General features: G+C 43.2%; 9 protein-coding genes across 9 annotated transcripts; 4 read left to right on the forward strand and 5 right to left on the reverse strand.

The window, feature by feature from the left end:
* Nucleotides 1-136: 136 nt before the first annotated feature.
* On the reverse strand, nucleotides 137-3,310 carry FUN30 (LALA0S09e07294g1_1; the record flags this gene model as incomplete). The annotated part of the gene is made up of 1 exon (XM_022770916.1): nucleotides 137-3,310. One exon carries the CDS (start codon nucleotides 3,308-3,310, stop codon nucleotides 137-139), a length of 3,174 nt encoding a protein of 1,057 aa, XP_022630209.1.
* Nucleotides 3,311-3,899: 589 nt separating this feature from the next.
* Nucleotides 3,900-4,931, forward strand: ATS1 (LALA0S09e07316g1_1; the record flags this gene model as incomplete). The annotated part of the gene is made up of 1 exon (XM_022770917.1): nucleotides 3,900-4,931. One exon carries the CDS (start codon nucleotides 3,900-3,902, stop codon nucleotides 4,929-4,931), a length of 1,032 nt encoding a protein of 343 aa, XP_022630210.1.
* Nucleotides 4,932-6,378: 1,447 nt separating this feature from the next.
* Nucleotides 6,379-8,916, forward strand: LALA0_S09e07338g (LALA0S09e07338g1_1; the record flags this gene model as incomplete). The annotated part of the gene is made up of 1 exon (XM_022770918.1): nucleotides 6,379-8,916. The coding sequence occupies one exon, from the start codon at nucleotides 6,379-6,381 to the stop codon at nucleotides 8,914-8,916; it is 2,538 nt and encodes an 845-aa protein (XP_022630211.1).
* A 478-nt stretch (nucleotides 8,917-9,394) lies between these two features.
* Nucleotides 9,395-11,641, forward strand: LDB19 (LALA0S09e07360g1_1; the record flags this gene model as incomplete). The annotated part of the gene is made up of 1 exon (XM_022770919.1): nucleotides 9,395-11,641. The coding sequence occupies one exon, from the start codon at nucleotides 9,395-9,397 to the stop codon at nucleotides 11,639-11,641; it is 2,247 nt and encodes a 748-aa protein (XP_022630212.1).
* Nucleotides 11,642-11,788: 147 nt separating this feature from the next.
* On the reverse strand, nucleotides 11,789-14,020 carry PMT2 (LALA0S09e07382g1_1; the record flags this gene model as incomplete). Its single annotated transcript, XM_022770920.1, has 1 exon — nucleotides 11,789-14,020. The coding sequence occupies one exon, from the start codon at nucleotides 14,018-14,020 to the stop codon at nucleotides 11,789-11,791; it is 2,232 nt and encodes a 743-aa protein (XP_022630213.1).
* A 515-nt stretch (nucleotides 14,021-14,535) lies between these two features.
* On the reverse strand, nucleotides 14,536-15,831 carry FUN26 (LALA0S09e07404g1_1; the record flags this gene model as incomplete). Its single annotated transcript, XM_022770922.1, has 1 exon — nucleotides 14,536-15,831. The coding sequence occupies one exon, from the start codon at nucleotides 15,829-15,831 to the stop codon at nucleotides 14,536-14,538; it is 1,296 nt and encodes a 431-aa protein (XP_022630214.1).
* Nucleotides 15,832-16,458: 627 nt separating this feature from the next.
* CCR4 (LALA0S09e07426g1_1) lies at nucleotides 16,459-18,813 on the reverse strand (the record flags this gene model as incomplete). Its single annotated transcript, XM_022770923.1, has 1 exon — nucleotides 16,459-18,813. The coding sequence occupies one exon, from the start codon at nucleotides 18,811-18,813 to the stop codon at nucleotides 16,459-16,461; it is 2,355 nt and encodes a 784-aa protein (XP_022630215.1).
* Nucleotides 18,814-20,923: 2,110 nt separating this feature from the next.
* Nucleotides 20,924-21,331, forward strand: LALA0_S09e07448g (LALA0S09e07448g1_1; the record flags this gene model as incomplete). The annotated part of the gene is made up of 2 exons (XM_022770924.1): nucleotides 20,924-21,004; nucleotides 21,083-21,331. The coding sequence occupies 2 exons, from the start codon at nucleotides 20,924-20,926 to the stop codon at nucleotides 21,329-21,331; spliced, it is 330 nt and encodes a 109-aa protein (XP_022630216.1).
* Nucleotides 21,332-21,550: 219 nt separating this feature from the next.
* On the reverse strand, nucleotides 21,551-26,272 carry LALA0_S09e07470g (LALA0S09e07470g1_1; the record flags this gene model as incomplete). Its single annotated transcript, XM_022770925.1, has 1 exon — nucleotides 21,551-26,272. One exon carries the CDS (start codon nucleotides 26,270-26,272, stop codon nucleotides 21,551-21,553), a length of 4,722 nt encoding a protein of 1,573 aa, XP_022630217.1.
* Nucleotides 26,273-26,517: the final 245 nt, after the last annotated feature.

The following is a 26,517-nucleotide window of genomic DNA, read 5'->3' on the forward strand; positions in this document are numbered from 1 at the left end:
GCAGGATTATATTGCGTAGATCAACAATACGTACCCTTTCGTTTTCGTTAAATTTTGTCGTCCAACATGTTATGAACCAAAAAAAGTGCAGTTTCCTTTTGAGCATGTGTATCGCATGGCCGGTGCTATGAGATGTCTACTTGTTCTCATCGTAGATGATGTCCTCGAGAATATCGCTCACACGGTTATCCAGTGCTTCGGTGGCTTTCGGATCGTCCTCGCTGATGTGCACGTCGAGAGCCAATTTGTTTTTGGCGAGCTGGAGAATCTTCTCTTCTATCGAGTTCTTCGTGATCAACGTGGTTGCGTGCACAGTCTTAGTCTGGCCAACACGATGTGCACGATCCGCAGCTTGCTTGTCGTCGTGTGGGTTAAAGCTTTGATCAAATATGATCACGTGGTTGGCACATACCAAGTTAATCCCGAAGCCTCCTGCCTTTGTCGACAGGATAAATACCGGGACGTCGTCGTCTTCATAGAATTTGTCAATCAAAGTTTGACGATCGTTGACCTGCGTCGATCCATCCAAACGCAGAAAGTTGATGTTCATCGTGGTTAGCGCCATTTCCAAGATGTCCAGCATCTGCGTGAACAGCGAAAAAATCAGGACTTTTTCCTTCTTGTTTTCAATAATGTCTTTCAGGATCTTTCCCAGAACTTTGACTTTACCCGAATTCATCCATTCATCGTTTTTCAGCTGAAAAGGTCCAAGCGTCTTGGGAAAATTCAAACACAACTTATGCAACTCAAAGTCGGTCATGTAACTCATGTCCTCTTGGATGTAATCTTTGTTACCATTTTCAGCGTAGTCCGGCTCACTCAAAATTGCTTGACTCATTTGATCTATTATGTCATTGGTGTAGATATATCTGAACAGCAATGGGTGCAAGGAGGCTTTTCTCAAGGACATGATCAGATTTTTGGAAATGTTCATTTTGGTTTTCACCACTTTGCCATTTTTCTTGGGTTCTTCATTTGAGTCACTTTCATCGGCTTTTTCGGCGAGCATGCGCTTGTGCTCCAAAACAAGTTGGATTTCGCGATTGTAAATTGCCCTTTGGTCCTCGAACATCTCGCAGTAGTCAACCTTGGTATGCTTGCGAGGCAGATGCTTCAATACTTGATCTTTTTTCCGTCTCAAAATGAATGGCTTCATCATAGTTTTAGCTCTGGCTACGGCTTCTTGTGCTAAGAGCGGGTTATAGTCCTTGTTTGAGTCTGAGGTTCTCGCTCTCTGTCTAAAAACCGCAGATAAATCGTCTTTTTTAGAGATAAAAAGAGAAGGCATGATAAACTCTAGTAGGGACATTAGTTCCTTCAGGTTATTCTGCAGGGGCGTTCCCGTCAAAAGCATTCGGAAGTTGGCCTCAATCTTCATGAGTTTAGAGAACCGTTCTGAAAGCGAGTTCTTGAGCATATGACCCTCATCATAGACAACAACGTTAAACCCACGGTTTTTTAGAAATGAAACGTCGTACTTGCTACCTGAAGCAAGGTTGTATGTGGTCACCACCACATCGTAATGTCCGTCATTGTCTTCTAAAATTTCGCGGAGATCAGCCCGTTCTTGCTGAGATCCATAATAAGGCTCGATCTTCATTTCGGGACAGAATTTGGCAAATTCCCTTAGCCAATTTTCCAGGGTTGAAGACGGTACTACAACCAAATGTGGACCCGGTTCGTTGTTTTGTTTGAGATAAGCTAGGAAAGCTATAACTTGGCAAGTTTTTCCAAGACCCATTTCATCAGCTAAGATGCACGAAAGGTTGTTCCGATAGAGAAGGTTTATCCAGTTAATACCCGTTTGCTGGTAGTCTTTCAGAGATACTTCAGGAGATAAAAGTTTTGGCTTCTGCTTGAAAAATTTCACCGCAGACTGCCTTGGTCGTCCTCTACCACGGCCCGAGGTTCTTGTTCTTCTCCTGGCACTAAATTCTTCGTCATCACTGTCTTGGTAGTCCTCTTCTTCGTCATCTTCAAAATCACTCTCATCGCCCTCTGTCTTAGTCTTCTTCACTTTAGCAACGGGTCCTGTACTATTGCTAGCAGGTGTTTCTGGAGCAGGTGTCTCACTCTCACTTACCTCACTTTCGTCGTCGTCACCGATATCAATGAAGTTGAGCTCTCCACTCTGAATATCTTCCACATTAACACCCCATTTCTGTATTTGAGAAGCAATTGAATCCCCATAAGCCGAGCACTTCTTGATGAGCGAATCGATCGCGTTGTAACCTTTCATGGTTTGAATGACTTTGTCGAGAAGCTTTTCACCATCTTTTTTATTAGGACCTCTTTTGGTTGTCTTCTTTTTCTCTTGCTTCTGTACCTCTTCCTCAGTGACGAAATCAGCCTGGCTAAACTCCGTCAAGTTGCTGTAGGGTCTGTTTTTGACCACCATGCTTGCCTTATCCAGCGATGTATCGGCAAGATCCGCTAGATCCTTAACGTCTGCTTCGTTCAAAAACTTCAAAATATCCGCATCAATATTAATCTCTGGTGTCCTTTCTTGGTAGTCTTCTCCACTAATGTTTTCGTCCCCGCTGACCTCTCCTTCATCCTCGTCTGACAGTGACACAGAGCCCTTTTTACTCCCGCTCAGTCTTGGTTGTTGTGGCACGGTATCCGAAGCACGCACCAGTTTCCGTCTTTTACGGATCGTTGAGTCCTGTTGTGCAATTGTGGATGGATCGATCACCACCGATTCCATTGTTGGCCTATGACGTTGGTTCATGACATGCGAGTAACGGTCGAAAATAGAGCTTTTTTGCTTTTCCACGGTGACTTTCGAAGATTTCTCAGGCGATGCGACTACCGTTCTGCCGCTACCGTATCCGGCTCTGCTAAAGCCACCACCGCTTCCGGATCTTGCATCCGCCAAAGACGACGACGAAGATGTCGATCCCAGCGTTCCCAGCCGAGCAGTGGGTTTCTTGTCTCCGGCATTCCAAGCCCAGGATCGTGAAGTTTTCTGAGACTGTATCTTTTCCAACCTTTCGCGTGTCAAGTCCAAATTGTACGAATTTGACTTAAACACCGCTTTAATCAATGTTTCTGAGAATTCGGGGTACTCTGACACCAAAGTCGCAACTTCCACGTCCATGCCACTCGCATTACCAGCCTCTGAACTTACCAGATCGCTCAAAGTGGGTTTCTCAGGCGGTTTGTAGACAAATTTGTCTCTCAAAATCGATGACGATTGCTGTATATTGTCGTTTTTAAGCGGTGATGACGACGCAATTTTCGTTTCTTCAGCCGGTGAAGTTTCTGGGACTTGAACGTCGCCATTTTTCACAGGCGTCTGATCGCTCATTGGGCTCTTTCAAACTCTCAACTGCCTTTTAGGTCAAGTTGTTTGTTGTACTGTGTGTATGTTGTTGATACTGATGAGTTCAAAATTTTTTTATTGACCTGGTAGCCGCTTCATATACAAATTAATGTAGAGACGATATTTGATATATTTCGAGATCTTGAAATTGAGAGAACTAGCTCATTGGAGGGTAAAAACAGTATCGAAGGATCATTTTATGAAGATCTGAGTTACTCGATTGAGGTCTATAGCGTGTTTCAAGTAGACTGCAATTTTTAACGTTGATTTCTGTCCACTGTAAGGCTCTAAAAATTGGAATACTTTGTTAAACTCAATTTCCAGACGAGTTCGGTAGAGAAGACGTATAAATCTATCAATTTGTAAGGTATTTGTGCGGAACTTAAGACTTCATACTTTGTAGGCTTTGAAGTGAACGGTTTGAGCGTTTTTAGCAACAGATTTCTTTGGTCTGTGAGACGCTAGACGTGACGGTGACACTACTAGGTGAGCTGGACAGATTGAAAACCAAGTTTTGGAAAACCAAACGTTTTGATTGGAAACATGCGGTTTGAAATATTGGCGTTTGGATCCAATGGACGTGGTCAGCTTAGGCCTAGCTCATGAAGAAGATATGATCGAGCCCCAGGTCAGCTTTCAAAGCGACGTACGACCCATCAAGATCTGCGGGGGTGGTAATTTCACTGCGCTGCTTTTGGAAAATGGCTTGCTGTATGTGGCCGGAGAAATTCCCTTCGATGTCGATCTACAACAAACCTTGCCAACAAACCAAAATAGTTGGGTCCATGTTCCGGGTCAATTTACTGACGTGGCATGCGGATGGGCACATATAGTGGTCGTTGATCAAAACGGTATTGTTTTTACCGCTGGAGCAGGTGACAAGGGAGAATTAGGGCAGTCCAAAGTTCGAAAATCGCCAAAATTCGCACCAATTCTGTCTACGCAGCAGAACTCCGAAAAAGCACAGGTATTTGCCTGTTTCTACAACACCTACATTTTGAGCGGCGGGATACTGTACGGGTGTGGCTCCAATACGAAGTGCCAGCTTCAAAACGTTAAGTCTCGGGCTATAGATACACTGGAAATCATTAGTCCATGTTCTGCCATTGTCAGCGCATGTGTGGGTAAGAATTTTGTATGTTTTGTCGAGAAGTCGGGGAATATTCACATAAGAGGTGCATTATCCGGTTACAAAACTCAGATACAGCAACAGAGCAGTGGTGATATGAGTCTTGACCTAAAAGCCATGTGGACGTCGATCACTAGTCTTGATGGACAAAAATTCTCATTTTACGGCTCTGCAAGGCTATATCAGAATGTCATTGCTGCAAGCCAGTTTGAAAAGCCCGTTACCGCCTGGAACACCGGGAGTGAGCACGGAATTGCATGTGTTGATAAAAAGGCAGTTTTCTGCTGGGGGTGGGGTGAACACGGCAATTGCGGCCCTATTGCTACGACTAAAGCTATTGATGGCATTAACGATGGCTCCAACATCAACAGCAACGTCAATTTGACGTACGATGCAAATTGTCACTCGTCAGACGCAACGGTTTATGCATGTTTCGGAGGATGTGCAACTACTTGGATTTGTATAGAATACAAATAATTCAGTCTTATTCAACATGACAAGATGGCTACTCAAAAGGTCTAGATTACGAGATTTGAATGTTAAGAAGTACCTTTCCCTAGTTCATTTACACGCCCAAACTCAATTTTTGACGAGATTTCGACGTTTCACAGGGGAAATATGTAAAGACTTCTTGATTATTGCTCTAGAAAACGCGTATCAAGAGCCAGCAGTAAAATATGGTCTTTAAAAAAGACAATGGTGTTGCTCGCCCTTTTCTTTAAACGTTCCCTCGATTTTAGGAATGAAAAAACAGTGGTGGAAGCGATGACTTCAAATTTTGTGAGTCGATCATTTTCTTATATAGTTAATTTAGGTCACTGTGTACGCAAATGTCAAGGTAGTAGGGCTTTAGTTTTATGCTCATAACGACCACCCCGAGGGTGGGCTAGTCATTTCACAGAATCATTGGTATTGGCTCAGATTGTTTCTTCTGTTTCTCTTTATCTTTTTATCATTCTTCAAATACTAGCGTTCCTTGACATATTGTTTGGAAGAATGGGGTCAGCATCCATATCACACAGTTCAAAACCCCGCAATTGTGCTTGGACTGGTCGCAATAGAAACTTGACGAACGTCCTTACTTTCAGACACTGACTTAGTTGAAACAATAAAAGTCTTCGTTCGCGAATATGGTATTGCGTTTATGCACCATTGTTGAAACCCACGACACGACGTTCATCATCATATTGGTTTTTCTTCACATCCATCTGCGGTAACCTTGCATAAAGAAAGCAACATAGTAAAATGTCGTCACTCAAAAAGACTTCGAGGACCAAAGACTTTATAATGATGCTATGTTCACGTCACCAAGCGGTTAAACAACTATCATTTTAAGTTTTTGGATAGTTTATCATTTTATTCCTACTTGTCATTTGTCATTTGTCATTTGTCATTTAGTCACGTGCTGCCAAATTATAATATAGAAGCTCTTTTCGCAAGATGGCGGCTGTTGCAACGACCGCAACGGCCCCAAGTGAGCGTGAATTTATCGACCAATTTTTGAAGAGCATATGAGCTCACTATTCTCGTTTCTTAGGCTTATAATAATGTTTTCACAGTGAATCAAGTCCAGTCTAATTTGCAGAAAAATCCAAAGTTGCAAATTTAAACGAAACATCTGTCGTCAAGGTGTCTCACTTCTTTTCAAGTCCAAAAGGAACCACATTCTGAGTATTCAAATGCATCAATTAACAGCTAAAACTCCACTGGGGCGAATGCAGAGACGAGTCAAGAATCTGAACTCTTCAACATCTGTCATCCCAAAGTCACGTGCTGCCAAGACAACATCATTTAAATATGACTATTATAAAAGTACACAACTCGCATCTCTGGACCTGTGAAGCTTTTTGTATTGACCACCTCTTCCCCCGTCCACTCTATCCCCTTTGGCTAACGGTCCAAAAACTTTTCATTTTAATTTGGCATGAGCAAAACTGATTCCAACAGCCCTGACTCTCCCATTTCCTCGTCGGAGTACGCTGAGAAGAATAAAACGGCAAGACTAAGGTTATCGTTGGTATGCCGTCATTGCAGAAGACGCAAGATAAAATGCGATCGGAAACAGCCGACCTGTGGCAATTGTGCAAAATTGCATATTGACTGTATTTATGATCATAAGGACCAACTCGAACGTAAAAAAATGGTCTCCAAACCATCAACACTGCATGAACAACTCAACGAGCTGGAAAACAAGTTTGACGAACTTCGTAGCACGTTGAAGGCTGGAGAACTTGAAAACTGGAATGATGATAGAAACTTAAGGAAACACCCAGTCAAAGTGAACTTTTATGAAGGCCTACTGCCTAACTGTCCAGATACGGTTTTCAAATCTGACTATAAACCATTTTCGGACATGGGCATGATTCAGAGGAATGCACGGCTGAATCCATTTTTGAAGTTTGTTACGCGATCTTTCCAACCCCTCAACTACGCTGTGAAAAAAATTCTGCAATCTGTGGGGGACATCATAGAACCACACTCCGATGAGCTAGAATCTGTGGCCAAAATTTTGTTTCTCACACCTGAAGTTCGAGAAATATTGAAAAAGCACACGATGAACCCAGCGGATCTCAATGCTGAGACGTCGGAAGCTATCAAACGCTGTCTTCTCGAAAAAGGAAAGGCAACCTTAGAAACTGCATTGTCAGAACCATTTGACCTGGAATTTTACGTTTCCAAGACAACACGGGATGAACTTGTCCAGCTCGTTGTAGCGGTACTACCAAGTAAAAGCAACATCGAACAACTTGTTGCTTATTTTATGGCAGAAGTGTATCCTTTGGTACCCTACATCAATAAAACCCAACTGCTTGAGTCTGTTGCAGAAACCATTCGATATTCCAATACAGGGAAAGTAATTGGTCTCAACATTGGCGATCACCAAGATTTTTCTCGTAAGATAGGTCGCATTGCAATATTTTTGGTTTTATTGCGTATTTCCTACACAGCAATGACACTGGTAAAGATACCTTTTCAAGGAGAAATATCGAATCAATTTCTTGTGTTGGCACAAAAATGTCTGGCTTATCTGATCGCGCTTTCTCATAAAACCAATGAAGACATATTATCCTGTTTGATTGTTATGAGGTGGTCTTTGCTATATTTCCCCATGGATGGTGATATAATGACTGGCTCTATCACAGACATGCTAGCAACTTTGATTATGAACCATTCGTTTAAGATCGGTTTATATCGGGATTGCATAGATTCAGATGCCGACCGCAATAGGGACCTGCCCAGAAGAATGCTTTTTCACTATAGAACTAAGCTTTGGCTTGGAGCACTAATTTTATCCAGATCTGACATGTATCTGAGAGGCAATTTTCCCGCTGTGGGTACGGAATATGCGAATATGATCCGGGCGCTTGAAAATCCTGAAAATTATGAGGACGATACTGAGTTTCAAATCCACAAGATTCTGCACAAGCAATTGGAAGTTTACAGCAAAGCTAGTGTGCTTGATAAGCTGTCTACTCAATTGCGTGAAGGTGTCGATGTTGACGAGATCTACTCCAAAATGCGACACTTAGAGTATGAGCTGCAGTTCAGGGTTCCGCTTCCTAAAGCCCAAAACGGTGGACAACACATTTCGGTCAACACCGTGTTACAAAGTATGAATAATGCGCTACACTTTAAGATCAATCTTATTATTCGGATCTATTTTCTTGCGATTCGCGCGTCCATTGTCAGCGACTTAGAAATGCAGATCGTCAAGAAATTGGGACAATACGACCACTTGCGCTTACGCTATAGAGAGGTTACCGCAGAGTGTTTTGAAGCTGCATTGCATTTGGGAAGAATGCTACAGGACTACATGGAGTCTGCCGGTGACGAGGAGAAAAAAATAGTATTTCGGGATCACCGCTATATTTTGGATCAGCTAGTTCAGATTGGGATTTTCCGAGTCTCATATTACCTGATAGGAGTTATTCTGACCGTGTTACGTGTGAAAGAGGGACTATACGACTTTAGATGGAACAATGAGAACAAACAAATCTTGGGGGCCGAAGTCGATTACAAAGTTTCGGTGATAGATTCAATCGCCGCTTCTATCTTTCAATACGTGCAAAAACTAGTCCATCTGGGGTCACATACCCTGTCAGACACATATTTTACGTCTTTCAAGCAATTTCTTTTCCTGGAATATTCGATGCAGGTCATACAAAATGAAGTGAACCCAAACAAACCTAGTCGACTAAAAGAGGCTCTTGGTGAGACGCACGTTCCAGCACCCATCGATTACTCGCCTGAGGACTGGATTAAATTTTCAGACTACGTGAATAAAGCGCTTGGCCGGGATCTATCTATACCAAGATTTCCCTCCGCAGAAGAGCTGCTCGCAACATCAACTGTTCCAGACGGAAGCTCAGAAGAGTTCTTGAATCCAATGGACCTTCTCGGCGATGATATCAACATACAGAATCTTCTATATGGTGATTACACATGGGCGGATTTTACGTAACGAAAACTTGACTAAAAAAGACGGGAAGAAAACGCGAAAAATCGCAAAATCACAGCATCAAGTTAAAGGGTAAAGGACCAACTCGGACCATTATCAAACCGCTTGGACACCTCCTCCTCGGTCTTTTATTATCGTGACGTCGAAAGCTTGAACGGTTGATTGTCATATATTTGTCACTACCCACGACTAACGGTGATCTCGAAATTCGTCAAATCTGAGTATATCTCAGGAAACTTCATCCCAACTCACCAACCTCTAAAAACCGAGGAAAATCGCCAATATATAAGTGGTTATTAGCGTTTAAGGGTGCATGTATCAAGCTCTTAGGTATTTTTGAACATTTTGATACGCTTTTTGTCGTTTTTGCGCTACTTTCAAGCTCATTTTGTTCAACTTTTGTTGATTCGTTTAGCTTACAGCATCATTGGCTCGGAACTTGGAAAATACTGTTTTAGTCTTGGACAACTGCCAGTAACAGATGGGATTCATCAAGAAAAGCCACCATGACAAAAAACCTAGCTCCAAAAGCTCTCTGAATAGCCCAAATCACGAAAGAAAAGATGACGGTGTTGTAGAGCTTCTGGTAAACATCGAGTCTCCTCCGTGTGTCTTGTATGGGTCAGTAACGGAATCTACGGGAGCACTTTTGAGTGGTCTTTTAACGCTGCGAGTAAGACACCCAAATGATGTGGTTTCCGCTAGTGAGTCCCTGACGCCCGTGAGCTCGCACGGTCGTTCTAAGAAAAGTGGCACTAGTTTGAACGCTTTAACTCACACATTTTCCAATCTGTCTATGAAAAACTCCACCATAAGCCCTGTGGAGTCAGCCAAGTCTGCGAAAATTCCGTCTCTTCATTACTCTACGGTTTCAGTTCAGTCTGTGAGCATTTCCCTCGTTCAAAAAGTCCGTTTTGCCAAACCATTCGTAGCAGACTGTCCGACCATCAAGGAATGTAACGACTGCTGCAGGAAAGTTACGGAACTTGCAAGATGGGACGTTTTAACCAAAGAAACAGAGATACCACTTGGTGATCACGTATATCCGTTTTCTCATCTAATTCCTGGTTCAGTTCCTGCCACAGTGGCTATTGGGATTGACAGCAAATCTGAGGTAAAGTATGAACTTGTCGCTGTGGCGTCGTACAAATCAGTCCGTACAGATCAGAGTTCAGTAAATTTCAAACCAAAAGTATTACTGAGATTACCAGTTCCCGTAACCCGAAGCATTATTCGCGGGCCAGATAGAAATTTACTGAGAATTTTCCCACCCACAGATTTAGTTGCAACAGCTGTTCTTCCGAACACCATCTACCCGAAGTCTACTTTTCCATTGGAATTGAAGATTGACGGAATATCTTCAGTAGATAGGCGGTGGAGAATGCGTCGACTCAATTGGAAAATTGAGGAAAAGTCGCGGGTAAGGCTTAACGCTTGTGACGTTCACAAATCCAAACTAAAGCAGCTGGAAAAAGAAGTGGCAGAATCCGAATCTCGAAAGAAAGCTACTAAAACAAAACCTGTTAAAAGGAGCCACGATGCGGCTCCCCAGATAACAACATCAGTTTGCACTCTTGAAGATGCACTCTCAAGCTCAGATGCACCAGATGATGCTAACGCTGTAGATCAACCCGCCACTGAACAGGAGCAGGAAGAAGAGGATAACGCTTCCGATGACAATAGCCTAATCCACCCAAGCGACCATGCGTTACGCCAAGAACGTGTGGCAGAACAGCAACGTTTGAAAACGGAAATGCTGCGACAGCAGTTGCCACAAGGTACTGCTCTTTTTACAGAAGCCTTGAGAACCATAGCCCATGGAGAAGTAAAAAATGGATGGAAAAGCGATTTCAGTGGTAAAGGTAAAGTGGAATTAGTCACGGAAATCAATTGCATGGGGCTTAACTCAGGGGTTGCTAATCCCATCACTCGGGTATCGAGTTCCCACACTATGCCGGACGCCAGCCCACTGCCTGTAACGGTTGCTTGTGATGTGGAGGACCCAAAGCTGGGCATATACGTTCAACATCTACTGGTCCTGGAAGTCATTGTTGCCGAAGAGATGCTTCAGTATGCTAACGGTCAACCTCTTCATGCAGAACCCAATTCCAGTTCCGTCGCCACACCTGTTACTACAAGTGTCGACCCGAGATTGGCGGAACTGTCTCCAATGGTGGCCTCGCGAAACATGTCTGCCACAGCGCTCGCTAGTGAAAGATCCGGTCCACCTGATCTTACACCGACAACCTCGAATAGCGCCCCTAGATCAGCTACAAATCACCGTGTTGTGGGTGTACCCACGGGAGCAGCTCGTGTCTTAAGAATGCAATTCCGTCAAACAATCACGGAGAGATCGGGACTTGGGATAGCGTGGGATGATGAAGTTCCTCCAACGTATCAAGATGTTAGGCTATTGTCCCCACCGAGCTATTTGCGGGCGACGAACCACAATACGTCGTCTGCTAATCAAAAAACATGGAGTCAGGATAGCGGTTCGGACTTGTTGGATAAGAGTGATGAGAGAAATATGCCTAAACCACCACCGCAAGCCTATTCGCACAATAGCAGTAGCGTACAGCTGACTCCCGTACAGTCTCCTCAATTGCTGAATGTCATTAGCATTCAAGGTAATGCTGCCCCTGCTAGCGTTCTGACTCCTTTTAATACACAGGAGGTTCAATTACCTAGTTTATCGGAACTCATGGACACTGACAGAATCACTCAGTGAATAGGTCAAATTTATTGGACGAATGGTCAATGTTTGCGTATGCAACTTGTAATTTGAGTGAGAACTGAGCCTATGACACTCATTGTAGTGCAAGCTACAGTTTTTTGGTATCAAAAATGATAGATGTAGATTGACTAAACAATATATTTAGGAAATTGTCCAAGACTTGAACCAATTCATGTAGGAATAGTCACTCGATGGCCCCTCCATCCCGAAGGAAATAGGCGAGAAGTAATAGAATCCATAGATCACCAAACCGCTGTAAAAAGTGTACAATAATGTCTTGGATAATGTTCCGGCTTTCGATTTACCAAAATGATTGAGCCCAACTTCGAAAAGATAGCATAGGATCAATAGAGCAAAGTAGAGAGCTGGCAGGTAGTGGTGAACGTAAGTAACTCTGCTCATAATCACAAAAGGAGCGTAGTGTAGGCCCCAACCCAATAGAGGGTAAAATCCACCCATCATGAACAGGTTCAGGCTTTGAGGACTGGACAAATCCGCATACTGTCTTTGCCATCTCAAAAGTAAAATGACAATCAAGGCCATGAAACCGAAGACAGCAACTGTCGAAGGCCACGTAGAGGCTGGGGATCCCATCAAGAAATATTTAGGAGTTTCATCACCCCAACCGCAGAGTCTAATACCGACATTCAATGATGGCCATTGCCACGCGGAAGACGCTAGGTTGTCCAACTTGTCTGGGTCTGGAACCAAAGCGTTGTTAGTGGCCATCATTGCCAAGTTCAAATGGATAAAGTTTTTGATAAAACTTAGTTTAGGATACTTGAAGTCCGCAGGTCTCTCTGGAAGTTTATCATTGGTGTGAGTTTCAACGTTCCACCAAGTTCTCTTGTCTCTCCTGAATGGATTCTTTAAACAGGCGACTTCACTCTGTCTGAACCCCCATTCGGGTAGTGAATTTCCAGTCTGAGCTAGGTAGCAGCCCAATGCTGCATTCCTGAAACGGACAGCAGAAGTTAAGGGATGCAAGCGTGACGAATTCTCTGCACCGTGCTGAGCAACAACTTCTACTACCCAGTGGTCCTTTTCGTCCCCGACTGTAGCGGTACCATAGCCAGACACTTCCCAAGCAGACTTTGTCAAAGGAGCTGGGATTTCATGAGTGTGCAAGTTTTTTCCAGTGTTTGGATGAACAATTCTGTAAGCAGCACCTGGCTCGATGAATTCGATATCATGTTCTTCATCAGTCCATGCAGGCAACGGACGCACTCTGTCAAAAGTCCAGTTATTGTTGCTGTCCTTATGCCCATAGCAAGTGACTTGCTGTTGGTTCGAGCCCTCTGGGTACCCTTGGACGTGGGAATGCAGTAAAGCACCGCCAAGAGCTTGGTTTTTGATACTCACGGATGAAGATCCCAGAGCTACATCACGAGGGCCCTCACCGACATCAGTACCGATTAAGCCAGCCTGGAACAATGAAGGCATGTTAGCGTCGCCGGTACCACTGTGGGATAGTAAATCGAAATGAATTTTGAAGCAAGCCAAAAACACCAAAAAGGGTATTATAATGAGACTTACAATACGGGCTAACCAGTGGCCCACATATTGTTTCTTGGAAACCTTCTTGTCACCAAGCAGATTCCATAGATCGACCACGGTGTAAATCCCAACCAAAGTAATAACAAAAAGTCCAACCATCTTAACGGAAATGGCACATCCAAGCGAAAGGCCGGTCAAAACAAGCCATTTCCACCATTTTCTTCCGAATGGCTTGGCTCTTTGGTTGTGGAACACGACAAAACAGTAAACAGAAGTGACCGTGAAAAACAGTAGCATTGAGTCCAAAAGGATAAATCTGCCCAATGTAGCGTAAGAGTTCTCGAAAATAACCAAAATTGTAAATAGCCAAACAGTGGGTAGCGAGAACCCGATTTCTTTCGCCGTGAAGTACGCCACCGGGACACATAACGCGGAAAACGTAGCATTGAAAATTCTCATCTTAACATAGTCCAAGTAATCCGGGTACTCTTCGCCCGAGGGGAAGTCCCAGGACCCATTGTAGCCGGCCAAAAAGCCAGACAGTCCCACCAGCATTTTTCCCAGAGGTGGATGCACATCGTGGTAGAATTCGTGTCTTAAATAGTAAGATCCGAATTTCCCGAAATGGGCCTCGTCCCAAACAACATGGTTATTGACTCCGATCCTGTACATCCGGGTTGCGAACCCGAGCAAGGTGAACACCACGGGCATTACCACTTGTTCCAAACTCTTCAAAGGCGTATTTCCCGCGTCAATTGTCACTTTCGTTTCATCTTCTGGTTCCAACTTCGGAGTTGCATTTTTCGCTATATCGGCCCCAAATCGTTGCTTTAAAGCCCCGTTTTCGGAAGATACCTGAAACCCGGTCGCCGGCATCGCTGGAGCTCTTCAATTGTTGAGAAAAGCGCCGTTTTGGATGGCTTTTGGAGCTTTTTTTGGTTTTCCAACTTTGAATTGAAAGTGAAAGAAAACAAGTTATATACACACGTCTTTAAGTTTTCATATTCTTTACTATGTTACGTGGTAATAACTTTTGAAAATTTAAAAAATAAAAAGAATAAATAGAAGGTCATGTGATAATTTGATCACGTGCCATGTGTGTCATGTGATTTTAGTATCACGTGCGCAATGAGGGAAAGAATACGACATCTGTTTTAAGGTGGACAACGATCTGGATCAAACGCCATGATGCTTTAACTGATGGATTATGGGTCTTGTTTTGATTTAGATTTCCTCAAGTTTGAGTCATCTTTGACCTTTTTTGTTTTGGGCGTCTTTTAACTACCTTTAACGTCTTTTGACGTCTTTTAGAGTCTTTTGACGTCGTTTTGCATGCCATTGGATCAAGAATCGCAGGCTTTCAAGCTGTGCCTCCTCCTCTCTTTCCCCCATCAAACCTCTTTTTTACTGTAGGCAGTCACGACGAACACACATGCGTAGCTGAGCAAACTACCAAACGCTAGACCTGACGAAAGGAAAATGTTGGTAAAGCCGCCAGCAGCTTTACGCTCCTGGTCGGAGCTGAGTGCGGGACTCACCTTCATAAAACTCACCGACATCACATTCCCGTTGGTGAGTCCAAACACAAACTGCAACAAGATATAACATAGATCCGATATCACAGTAGAGGATGACTTCAAACGATCGTTCAAATTGAAGCAAAAAAACAATGGAACAAGCGCAATTCTGGAAACCGAGTACAGGAAAGTTGTGAATGGCGTGAATTTGGACGACTGGAAAAATTGTTTCTCGGAGATATATCTGCCGTACAGGTCTCCCAGATTCCATACCGTGAAGATGAATGGAATGTATTGAGCGTTTTGCAAAGGCAAACCAACCACAAACGTATTTGCAGCGAAAACCGGGAACAACAAAGTCACTACAAAAGTAGTGAAAATTGACAACACCAGGTATTTGAGCTTTGCGAATAGAGTTGAGAACGCAACTGCATCAGTTTCGGGATTCCCCGCCTCGCCAACCAACAGTTCCGGTTTGTCGGCCTTGGCCACTGTGCTGAACCGATACAGAGTAATGCACGCCATAGAAACCACCATTGTGGTGCAGAAATAGGCAAAAATTCCTCCAACGCTTTGGTTACGTGGATCTCCAATGAACGAAACTCCAAATAGTACAAGTGAGGGCAAAACGCCCGCAATGGCCTGACCCATCATAACCCCCTGACTATACTGCGGACCGTGCACGTTTGCCAGCGCCATTGCGCCATTTTGAGTCATGGCCGTGCCGCAAGAGCTGATCATCACCATTACCATCAAAAATGCAAAATTAAACCACAACGCGAAAATTCCATGTACCAACACAAAGATTCCAAGCATTCCAAACACCAACATTTCCCACAACAGCCCTCGTGTCACCCGAACCGCATAGCTGTGTTGTCTTTTCGAAAGCCAAAAGTTAAAGCCCACAGACGATATTGTTGAAACCGACATCATGGTGCTGATATAGATCTTGGCATATATCGTATCATCGTGGAACACGTCGTGTTGGAAGTACAGAGATGCACTTAAAAATGCGTTCCAAGGCCACAACAAGGCAATACCTATCAGTAAAAACGTTAAATAGCTGACATCTCGCAATTTCTCACCAAATGAGCCATTTTCAAGCCGTATTTCGGCTGCCCGATGCAAATGGTACTCTTCAGAAACATCCTGATGGTCTACAGGGGCCATTGAGATGATATATGGCCTGTAGTTGGTGTTATAGTGTTGTACATGTCTATAGATATCTTGAGAGAAAGCGTAGAAATTACTATCTTATGCATTTAGTTATCAAATTATAAAGCACGTGATCAAATCGTTATAAGTGATAGATAAGCTTTCGTTCTGTGTGGAGTGAAAAGACGTATTGGTAAAGGAATTAGACAACACTTTGCGAAGAACAAGTATCTTAAGACGTGCAGGATCGTGAATTCGTTAGGTTTGTAGTTACGTTTTGAGTAAATCTCCATTTTTTGTCTGCTGTATAGAATCCCATAAAAAAAAGAGGTAAGCACGTGATCAGGATGGTATAGAAAATTCTGAACAATTCAGTTCTGATACGCTGGCGTTCAATATGTTTGGAGTAGAGCCACGCTGGCCTCATAACAGGTTAGTAAATCCTTGAGTGACCAATCTCGATGACACACTCTCACAAAGCGCTGAGTCTAGATTTCCGCTTTTGGTGGTGTAGCACGTGACTGTGGTCAGAAAACGTTAATAGTCTATTGTATATGGTACATGAGAAGAGGTGTGGATTCGTGAAGGTAAAACGTCGAAGAAAGCGGTTGGCTGCAGTCTTGCATAATGCTAATGCGTTGTTCACGCCTTCCTGCTGCCACCAACACCTCTTGTGAATTCGAAGCGAGTCAGCAGCGGGATATGGTCGCTGGGAAATTTGTCGTTGGGAAAACCAATGAATCTGGCCACGTAGTCGGGGTCAATCTCTCCCAGCACTCCGCGTACGCGTAGTCCCTGCGGAGAAAACCATATGTAGTCGATGACATTGGTGAACAGAGGTGTGAGATTGGTGAAAGGTAGCTCTCCAATAACGTCGTAACTGGATTTCAGAGGCAAGTTGTGAGCAAAATTTTTCTGGGACATGTAACCGAAATCGCGACCATGGATATCTGTATGCTCACGGACGGAGCCCGTGCTTAGTAGCTCGTAAACTGCAGAATCAAGTGAAGAGTTGAAATCACCGCATACGACCACAGGGATTTTTTTGACCTCTTGGGCACTACTGCAGCTGTGGTGTTCCTTAATAGTCTTCTCCAGATAGTCAAGTAGTACACCTACCTGGAAAGTCTTGACGTCGTTGAATTGTGGGTCCCAATGCAAGTGTGTCGTGACGGCCCACACATGTTCGCCACTCTTAATGTGTTGTAATTGAGCCACCAGGGCAACGTTGTCCTTATTCATGGCACGATTTAGGTAATCTTCGGTGCGTTGGAACTTCTTGTGTTTCATCCATATGCTACTGAAATCGATCGACTCTTTGAAAACAAGCTTGAACTCTGCGTCCCTGTAAAAAAGACAGCATCCATCTACTTTTTTAGAGTCTTTGGCATGCATGGTTCTTGCTCTTGTCTTAGAGTGGAAAATACCAGTATAACCGTGTTCCCGTAGTAGTGGAACCCAAAATTCATCATACGTCCTGGCTTCAACTTCTTGCATGCAAATCAAGTCTGTGTCATAACCCAAAATTTGTTCTTTCAGTTTTTCGCGTCTATAATCCCAGCTGAGTGCCCATGATGGTGTAAACCTGTACATCTTAGGTGTTGCGTAGTGCTGACACAATGTGTTGTAGGATAGAAGCGTGAAAGATCTCTTGTGTGTCTCACGGTTGAGATGTGACTCAGACTCTTGCAAAGTTGCATATTCTTCAACAGGTTCGCCGTCCACATTCACGTCGATGAATTTTCTGTCAATAGTCAACGGAATTTCGGGTGCATTGTCTCTCAAGTAGAAGATCAAGCCCGTTACGGATTTTTCCGTCAGTATTTTGATCATCTGTCGATCCATCGGGTTCCCCTCTAATCCTAGAAATTGTAAATTGTAAAGGTTACCAAATTCCCAAGGAAGTGTGGAAACCATGTTATCAAAAAAATACAGGTACTTGAGCTCGTGACAGAGTCCCAATTCTGAAGGAAGTTCGGTAAGCTTATTGTGCGACAAGTCTAACACTCTCAAATTCTTCAACTGTTTCACAGATTTGGGTAAAGATGTCAAATTGTTACCATTCAAATATAATCGAGTCAAAAACTCGTATTTGAACAATGACGCACTGAGATTGAATAATTGCAAATTCGATAGGTCTAGTGCGTGCCACAGTTGCTCATCGTGCTTCGTGTTGGTAGGAGCAGCCATGCGGTGCTCGATTTCGTCATCTTCGTCGATGTTGTACTGTGACAATTTCTTGTGCTGTTGAAGCAGCGAAGGGGTCGAAGGGTTGTGACCACCTGGTCCGTTCAGTTCGGCACTGGGTGTAATGGGTGTTGAGACAGCGCTTGAAGAAGGAATCGCCGGGTTTTTCACCACTGTGGGCTCTGTTGCCAGTTCCAAAAGTAGCTGTTTGGTGTTATCCACCAATGATGCTGACATTTCGTTCAAAGTTCCAGTGTTTGCAGCACTAGCAGGGGAAGTAGACCTTCCAATAGCTTCGGCTGCAGCCGAAGCCGCCACTGAAACTGAAGCTGGAGCCCCAGTGGTTCCCTGGGTCTTGCTCAATAAGTACTTTCGCATGGCACTTTGACGTGCATATACATTAGCCTGGCCCATCGATTGGCGCGATACGGCGGCTAGCTGCAATTGCAGTTTCCAAATTGGATTGTTTAACATTGTTGGGTCACCTTGGTGTGGATGATAAAGCGGATTTCCTGCATTGGAAACCGCTCCAGAAACCGCTCCAGAAACCGGCAAACCGCCCGGCTGATGGCCGGGCTGGCCACCCAGCAGGCCCGGGGGAATCCCCTGCTGGTTGGGACCCATTGAATGGCCCTGTGTAAGCGTCCCGTTCAATCCCATTTGCGAATGTGGTTGTTGCTGTTGCTGTTGCATATGCAATTGTTGTTGAAGTGTTCCAGGAGTGCCCAAAACAGACGGCAAATGGTGTTGCACCGTCCCGGGCTGTCCCGCCAGCCCGGAGTAGCCCACCATCGGCGCTGGATTGTTCATGCCGTTGTTGAGAATAGAGGGATGTTGGGTTCTGGACGTTTAAATAGTTGTGTTATACCTGTCTTTAGAGGTAAGTTTTAGATGTCTGTTGTATTTTCATGTATGTAATAATTTTAATTATTGAGGGAGATAAATGGATAGGTCGCGTGATAGTCGCGTGACTAGGGAGCGACACCAAATTGTAAGAGTCGTATTTATTTGTAAAATGCTTAGTTTTTAAGCGTAGTATAGTGTTGTGGATATTCTTTAGTTTTTGACAGTTGTTTGGGTGGTTTTAGAGAGTATTCATTGCAGTGAACAGCGAAGTTTTTGGGAGACTGTGGTGCCAAGAGTTGGGTACAATGGGCAGGTACCTGAGGAGTGTGGGTGTAGGAAAGTACAGTGGTCGAAGACAAATACAATTCGGAAGCTGAGGAATAGGATAGTTAAAAGAAGTATCGTAAAAATGAAAAGAGTCACGTGACTACGTGTTGATCACTTTGTACTATTCTGGCATCCGTCGCTGAGAGATGGATATTTGAACTGGAAGCGATAGAGACACTAGCACGGTTGACCGATTGAGAAAAACAATGATTGGACGTACATCTGAGTGACTTCAAATATCAGTGAGTGGTCGTGAATATTGGCAGAGAACTTGATGACATCGCAGAGGTTTTGATAACATCGCAGAGGCTTTAACAACACAATTGAGCATGGGTGATCAACCCAAGCCATAAAAATAGCCTTAAAATCGAGTGTCCCTGTGAGCTATTTGTCGGAACCTCGATCTCTCGAGCGTCAGATCCATGACAAAAAGATCACCGGCACGTGACACGGTGACAAAAACAGATTCAAAGAATCTAGGACTAGTACTGATCTAACGGGAATGAAGTCGATTGCATCAAATGGTACCACTTCTATTGTTCCCATATCTGCCCATTCAAGTCATTTGCATTCGGAATATTCCAAAATTATACAATAGTCATTTCCAAGAGTTTGTATAAAAATGGACGTTTTCAACTCTATAAGCTCGAACTATTTATGCTACATATAGAGAGATAACTCTAAAACTCAATATAACGATAGTTTACATCTTACAGTAATGGATAGAAAAAGTGCACAAGATGTGGGACGTTTATCGTGAAACGACACTCCAGAGACAGAGTCTCAACACGAGTACAAACAGAGTGTTTATTGTGCAGGGAGTCTCCAGAGACAAACTCTCAACATTAATATAAACAAATAATGTGTATATTCGTTGTGAGTCCCTCCCAGGTTGACTATTCGCTTTATCTGTCATTGTTAGCTCCGTCACGTGATCACGAAACTGACGCTGCGCAAAGCCTGAACGCTTGCAGATCAACGAATAGTCATTGGAGAGAGATGAAATAGTTGTTTGCAAATGAAGAGCGTTGAAGGGGAAACAAAATGGAGGCAACTTATGTTTCCAAAACTCTAAATTATTATTATCTACTCACCATCAAACTTTCAGTCGCATTGGATTGAATTTCCCAAAACCGATACTAATCTAACCACAAATTGATCAAAGGACTCTAACTGGACTCTACCCGAACTCTACCGCAGCTCTCTAAATAGCTTTGGCCTACCATAACTCTATCAAATGGGTTAGACATTCACAAATGCGTACAGAGTGATATAGAAACGACACGAAATTCCACAAGCCAAAATTATTAAATCACAAATGACCAACGTACGAATAGTTAACTCTTTCTTTCTCTTATCACAATCCATGGCTCCGTTTCCTTAGTAAATGCTTGAGAACGACAAACGCACAAACATCACGTGACCCCACTCTCACTTTCCAAAACCCGATTTTGTAAGCAATAGTCCTCCCACAAACGCAAGATAAACCTTTGAAAAGCTCATAATCAAGCCCGCTAAACCATAGTTATCGAATTAAGTCATCAAAAGCTATACCTCTTACTACTTTTTAAACCAAGACTCAATTCACACAACGTACCAAACGACTCTATGCTAAAATTAAGCCTCTCATAATAATAATACCATCCGTTATAAGACAAACTAACTAAAACTTACACTAGAACATTGAACATTCCGCCAAGTTAAAAGCCATCCAAAACCAACTTTCTATAGTCTTTCACGTCCAGAAATGTCATCTTCAGTACCCTATGATCCTTATATCCCAGCGGAAGAATCGCAGTCCCAAACCAAAGCGGCCGCTTTGAAAGCTGTAAGTACTTATTATCACCAGCATTAAGGTCTGTAGTCAGTTATACTTCCGCGTTTTTACTAACACAACTTAAAACAGGAAATCGATGACACGGTCGGTATCATGCGAGACAACATCAACAAGGTGGCAGAACGTGGTGAAAGACTGACGTCGATCGAAGACAAAGCCGATAATTTGGCAGTTTCCGCACAAGGTTTCAAGAGAGGCGCAAATAGAGTTCGCAAACAAATGTGGTGGAAAGACTTGAAAATGAGACTCTGTCTGGTGTTGGCAGTTATCATTTTGCTCGTGGTGATCATCGTGCCCATTGCAGTACATTTTAGCTGAGAACGACAATGTCAAAATGGGGAAAGAAAGAAATAGTTGATGTTTAGTAAGTGTGCTTGAAACAGCTATGTATATTAAAGTCTTTGGTATGTTAAAAGCAGCATTTTTTTGAGGCTTCTTGTCTATGCTTTGAATGAATGGATAACTTGAACTTGATGCAATTATATCGTACGTACAAACATATATATATGCGACTCCTTTGGCAATGATAAAAACTGACTATACGCCCTTCTGAACCTCCTGGACGGTTACATGCTGCGTGACGAGCTCGACAACTCTTCTGGTGATTGGTAAATTCATCCAAGCAGGAATGTATGCTTCGATTTTACCAAATTTTCTGGTCTCTATCAAATTGAAAGGATCCTCAAACGGTCCGCTTTCAACTGTGAGAAAAATATCGCTACTGTGGGTTTGAGACTTGCCGTCTGACGATAACGAAGACTCACTCTTAACTCTGTTGGCAACAAATGTCAAAATTTCTTGTGGTATTGGAACCTCGTAGTCAGCAACAGCATATTGGGTTATCAGTTTCTGAATTTGTGCAGGTTTCAACGAAGAACAGATTTCCCAAATGATATCAATATCATCCAAATTGGCTTTTTTCAATTGTAGAAGCTTCGATGCTTGTAACATATGTTGCAGACAATCACTACCTTCGGGAATATGATGAGATTTACACCATTCCTCCAGTCTGGTTACATTGTAGTTCAGCTGCAAACCCCTCTTCCAAGACAAAAAGTTTCTCCTCATGATCAGATCGTTGAAACATATCGCGTCCACGTATTTCAGCAAAGTGATGATAACCTCGCGGAATACTTCTTGTTCAACGTGATAGGTTCTCATCGACCAATAAATGTTGTTGAAAAATGCAAGGATTCCATCCATCTTGTAGTAGTTGGTTTGCGTAAAAAGTTTACCCAAAAACTGCGTCGATTCATTGGCAATAAACCCAGGAAGGGATTGCGACATCACCACTGCGGAAACTGCCTTCTTTTCCAAATCCTTTTGTAGTTTCTTCAGCCAGATGTTGTAAATGTTGTAACTCAAGGACTCAAAGTCGTCTTTTAATTCGGTGACCAAGGTCACATACTCCTTGTACTCATCTTCATTTAAACCGCTGTTGTAGGTATCATCATTTAATATGCTTTCCTGTGCAAAAACGACAAACGAGTATAACTCGCGTACATTCGTCAGCCAAAAAGCTCCATGACTTACCAAATCATCACCTTTTAAACCGGTGACAAGTTTTTGAATGGTAGACATAGCATCGGCAAGAAAACTTTCACTCTGCTTTGTCAACCCTAATCTCCACATATCACTCAAGATTATGATCATGATTCTTGCAGGGTACAAAACCTCTTTCCTGGTCAGCTCAGCAGCGACACCTGTTTCCGGTATTTTAAATCCCTTCAGAAGTCCATCGACAATTTCTGTATTCAGGGCCTTAGTGTCTTCGAGAATCTTGTAAAGCTCGTCATTTATTTGAGACAATGCGCTTGCGGTTGACCTAGCATCGTCTTCCATGCCGTTATTCATGGAAATCACATTCAGTTGCCTTGGCGAAGTTCCGTCGGTCACACTGCTGTGACTACTGAACCTTCTAGATTTAGTAGGGGTGTTAACCATTGTACCATTTGTGCTAACTCCACTGCGGACACTGCTTTGTAGTCGACTTATTTCATCCTTCAGCGATTTCACCTCATTTTTCAAATCTGAGTTCTGAGTTTGTGATTCAGTGAAAGCGTTCTTTGCTTGGTTAAGGGAATCCACATTAGAGCGGATTTCCTCCTTTAGTTTTTCGTGTTTTTCCAGTAATTCGTCAATCTCCTTCCGAGCAGACGCAATTTCTTCTTTGGCAGCACGCAACTCCTCGGATCTTTGTGAAAGTTCACTGCTATGCGATTCCTGCTGCTCCTTCAGGTCTCTAGAATGCTCTTCTTTCTGTACGTCCAACACACTCTGGATATTAGCGGATTCATTCAAAGATGTTTGAAGCTCAAGGATGCGTGCAGTAAGCTCTCTATTTTCCTTGACTTTTTCCGCCAAATTATCTGTGAGCTGAATGACCTTGTTCTCAAGTTTATAACTCACTTCTTGCAAATGGTTCACAGACTTCGCCTCAGATTTCAGTTGCTTCAGTGTTCTTTGTGCCAATTTTCTTCTAACCAAGGACTGTATACGGATGGAAGATCCTCTTGTAGTGTTGAAACTTTGACGTGGATTGAACCCCCGTATTTTACTTTGAATACTAATGGCTGCAGTTGTCTGTTGTTTCTCTGATAGCGCTTTTTGTGCAATCCGTTTTCTTGCCAGGGATTGAACCTTCACGATGGAGGCAACTGCAGTAGTAGCGAAGCGACGCTGAGCACGTCCTCTAAAAAAGGCCTGCAAATAACATGCCGCATTACTTTTCAACTGGAAATCAACGCTTAAACGACAAGCATGACCACTACTATATGCTTGGAGCTTATGAAGAGCACTTGTGATCTCCAAATACCTTCTACGGTAGTAAAGAGCCTTTATCTTCTTTTGTATTAGGACACAGGCGTTGTGCATTTTAGTACTTCTTAGTTTTTCCAAATATGCCAGCATACCTGCTTTGAAAAAAATCTTGGTGTTACCAAGCTGGTACTTTTCCTTCTCGTTGACGGTTTCATTCAAAATATCTTTGCATAAGCTTCTGATGTCTTCCTCCGAGGCTTCCAAAGCAAAGATCTTGGTCCAGTTATCTGATGGTATCAAGATATGATATCTTAAAACAAATTCATTGTAAGTCCATCTTGACGGAAACCCTGCACATGAGATTCGAATGGTCTCTAATACACCGCAAGCACGGAGCTGCGACAAAACCATGAGATTGTCAAACTTCCATGCCTCTTTAGTCTCATTTGGTTTAATACAGCGAATATAGTGCACATTTGTGGAGTCAATCGTACTCATCAATTCGATGAGAGATTGTTTAAACATGAAACCCAGTGTTGGTTTCTTGTTGACCATTCTTGCAGGCCCTGGTTTCTTGTTAGCTTCCTGCTTTTCCGCAAGAGCAGCGGCATTTTGGTCGATGATATCCAAAATAGAACGCAAAGTATCGTTTTGCGTAGCCTTTAAGACTTCTAGATGACCATCTGAGACCGTATCCCTATTCTTCTCTATGAATCCGTCGACATCGTACGCCACATCCAAAGCATAGTGCGAGACAATGAATTTGCTCTGTCCAAATCTTGGTTTGGAGAAAACCGCATCGGTGGGAGGCTTATCGAGGGCCTGATAAAGCTTTTGAGTCCAGCTTTCATCAGACCCTGCAGGGAGTCGAGATTCTTCGTCCAGTAATGACAAAATACCAAGCTTATTTTCAATCAGATCAATGCAAGGTTGATTGTCGTTGAACTCAATAAAAGACCACTCAATTTGTTCGGCAACGTATTCTTCTTGTTCGAGTTTGAAGACATGTTGATTGAATTCCTGCTGCAACTTTTCATTCGCGTAATTAATGCAGAATTGCTCAAAGGAGTTTTTCTCAAAATGCTCAAACCCGTAGATATCCAGGACACCAATGAAAGAGCTAATATGTTCAGAAACCTCAGGATTACAGAGCACAGTATTGATATTTTCTACCAGCCAGTCGAAAAGTGCAGTGAAAATGAATTTAGCCACAGAGTCCCTAGCCACAATTGCCTGGTTGAAAGACAAATTCGAGACAATTTTCTCGGCTCTAGTTGTAATTTGTTTTTTCGTGATCCATTTTGCAAAGCCAGAGGCATCAATGCCTAAAAGGTCACAAGCGATGAGCAAATTGGGCTCATCAGAGTTTAGAGAAGCATCGTTTCTGATTTTTTTGACCTCGATGTTACCAATGTGCAACAATGCGGCTAGAATCTTGAAGAGTTGTTTCTGAGTATCTGCAGAGAAACCAACCAGCTTCAACGCATCGACAGTTTCATGATAATCGGCGGCATCATCAACGCCTTTGATGCGATAATCACCTCCTTGGTTAAGATAATGATAGTCTTCGACTGTAGTCAATGTAAGTTCAGATTTTTCGGTTTCCGAAAGACCTGCCATCAATTGATAGAAAATGTGATAGTTCCTCTCTACTTTGGGTTGAAACACGAGCCTCGAACGTTCGAGCAGGTAAGTTCTTATTCTGGCACCAATAATTGCAGTATCGGAATTGAACAAGATTTCAAGATACTTACCGAATCTCGAGGAATTGTCGTTTCTGGTGGTTTTGGCATTACCGAAAGCTTCCATGATAGGGTTGGTGGCCAAAATTCGACGCTCAGTCTCGGACATTTCATGGCGATGATCGCTCTGCTCTGATAAGACCGCTGAGTCTCTTTTGGCGGCTTGCTCAACAGATGCAAAATAGCGCATGATGTATTTCGCCGAAACAGTTTTCCCGGCACCGGATTCACCGCTGACCACGATCGTTTGGTTCTGTTTGTCGTTTTTCATCAATCTGTAGGCCTCTTCTGCAATGGCGAAAAGATGCGGTTCTAGCTCGCCACGACGTCTTCCGGCGTAAGCTTGGATCATATCCTGGGAGTACAGTTGCTCCACACGATCGAACGGGTTCGTGGCGATCAGTACGATCCCGGAATAGGTGTATATGTTGAGTTGACCATAGCGCGTCTTGATAGCATGCAGCACGGCAGGCTCATTCAAATATGACAGCGAGGTTAAATCCTCGATGGCTTCCAAAATTGGAGGGTTTCTCAGCAACGGTAGTGCATTTTTATCACCAGCGTTTCCGTTGGGGTTATTATTGCTGTGATCTTCGCTCAATGACGATGTTTCGATCTCGACGTTTTCGCCGTTTTCGAGTGCTAACGTCAAACAGTACTTACCGTCGTCTAGGTTTGAAAGTTTCGACACTTCTGCTCCAACCCATCCTTCTTGTTTATCCGGATACCAGCATCTGGTCCCTACTTCGTACGACATACGTTGGATGACAATTGTGTTTGTGTGTGTCGTGTCGTCTTTTGTTCAACCTTTTTTGTCGATGTTTGAAGTTACAAGATTCGCAAAACTGGGAATATTTCGACTCTGAAAACTCGGTTTAAGGTACCACAAGTTCTTTCAGCCAACCAACCAAGTCTATTCCCGCACTTAAAGGACTTGTATCGCTCACAATTGAGGATATTTGGGATGAATATTGTGAGTTTCTTGAACTGTTTGTAGATTGG

Source organism: Lachancea lanzarotensis, scaffold LALA0S09 (genome assembly GCF_000938715.1).
Source record: "Lachancea lanzarotensis genome assembly LALA0, scaffold LALA0S09, whole genome shotgun sequence".
In the NCBI taxonomy this organism is placed as follows: Eukaryota; Fungi; Ascomycota; class Saccharomycetes; order Saccharomycetales; family Saccharomycetaceae; genus Lachancea; species Lachancea lanzarotensis.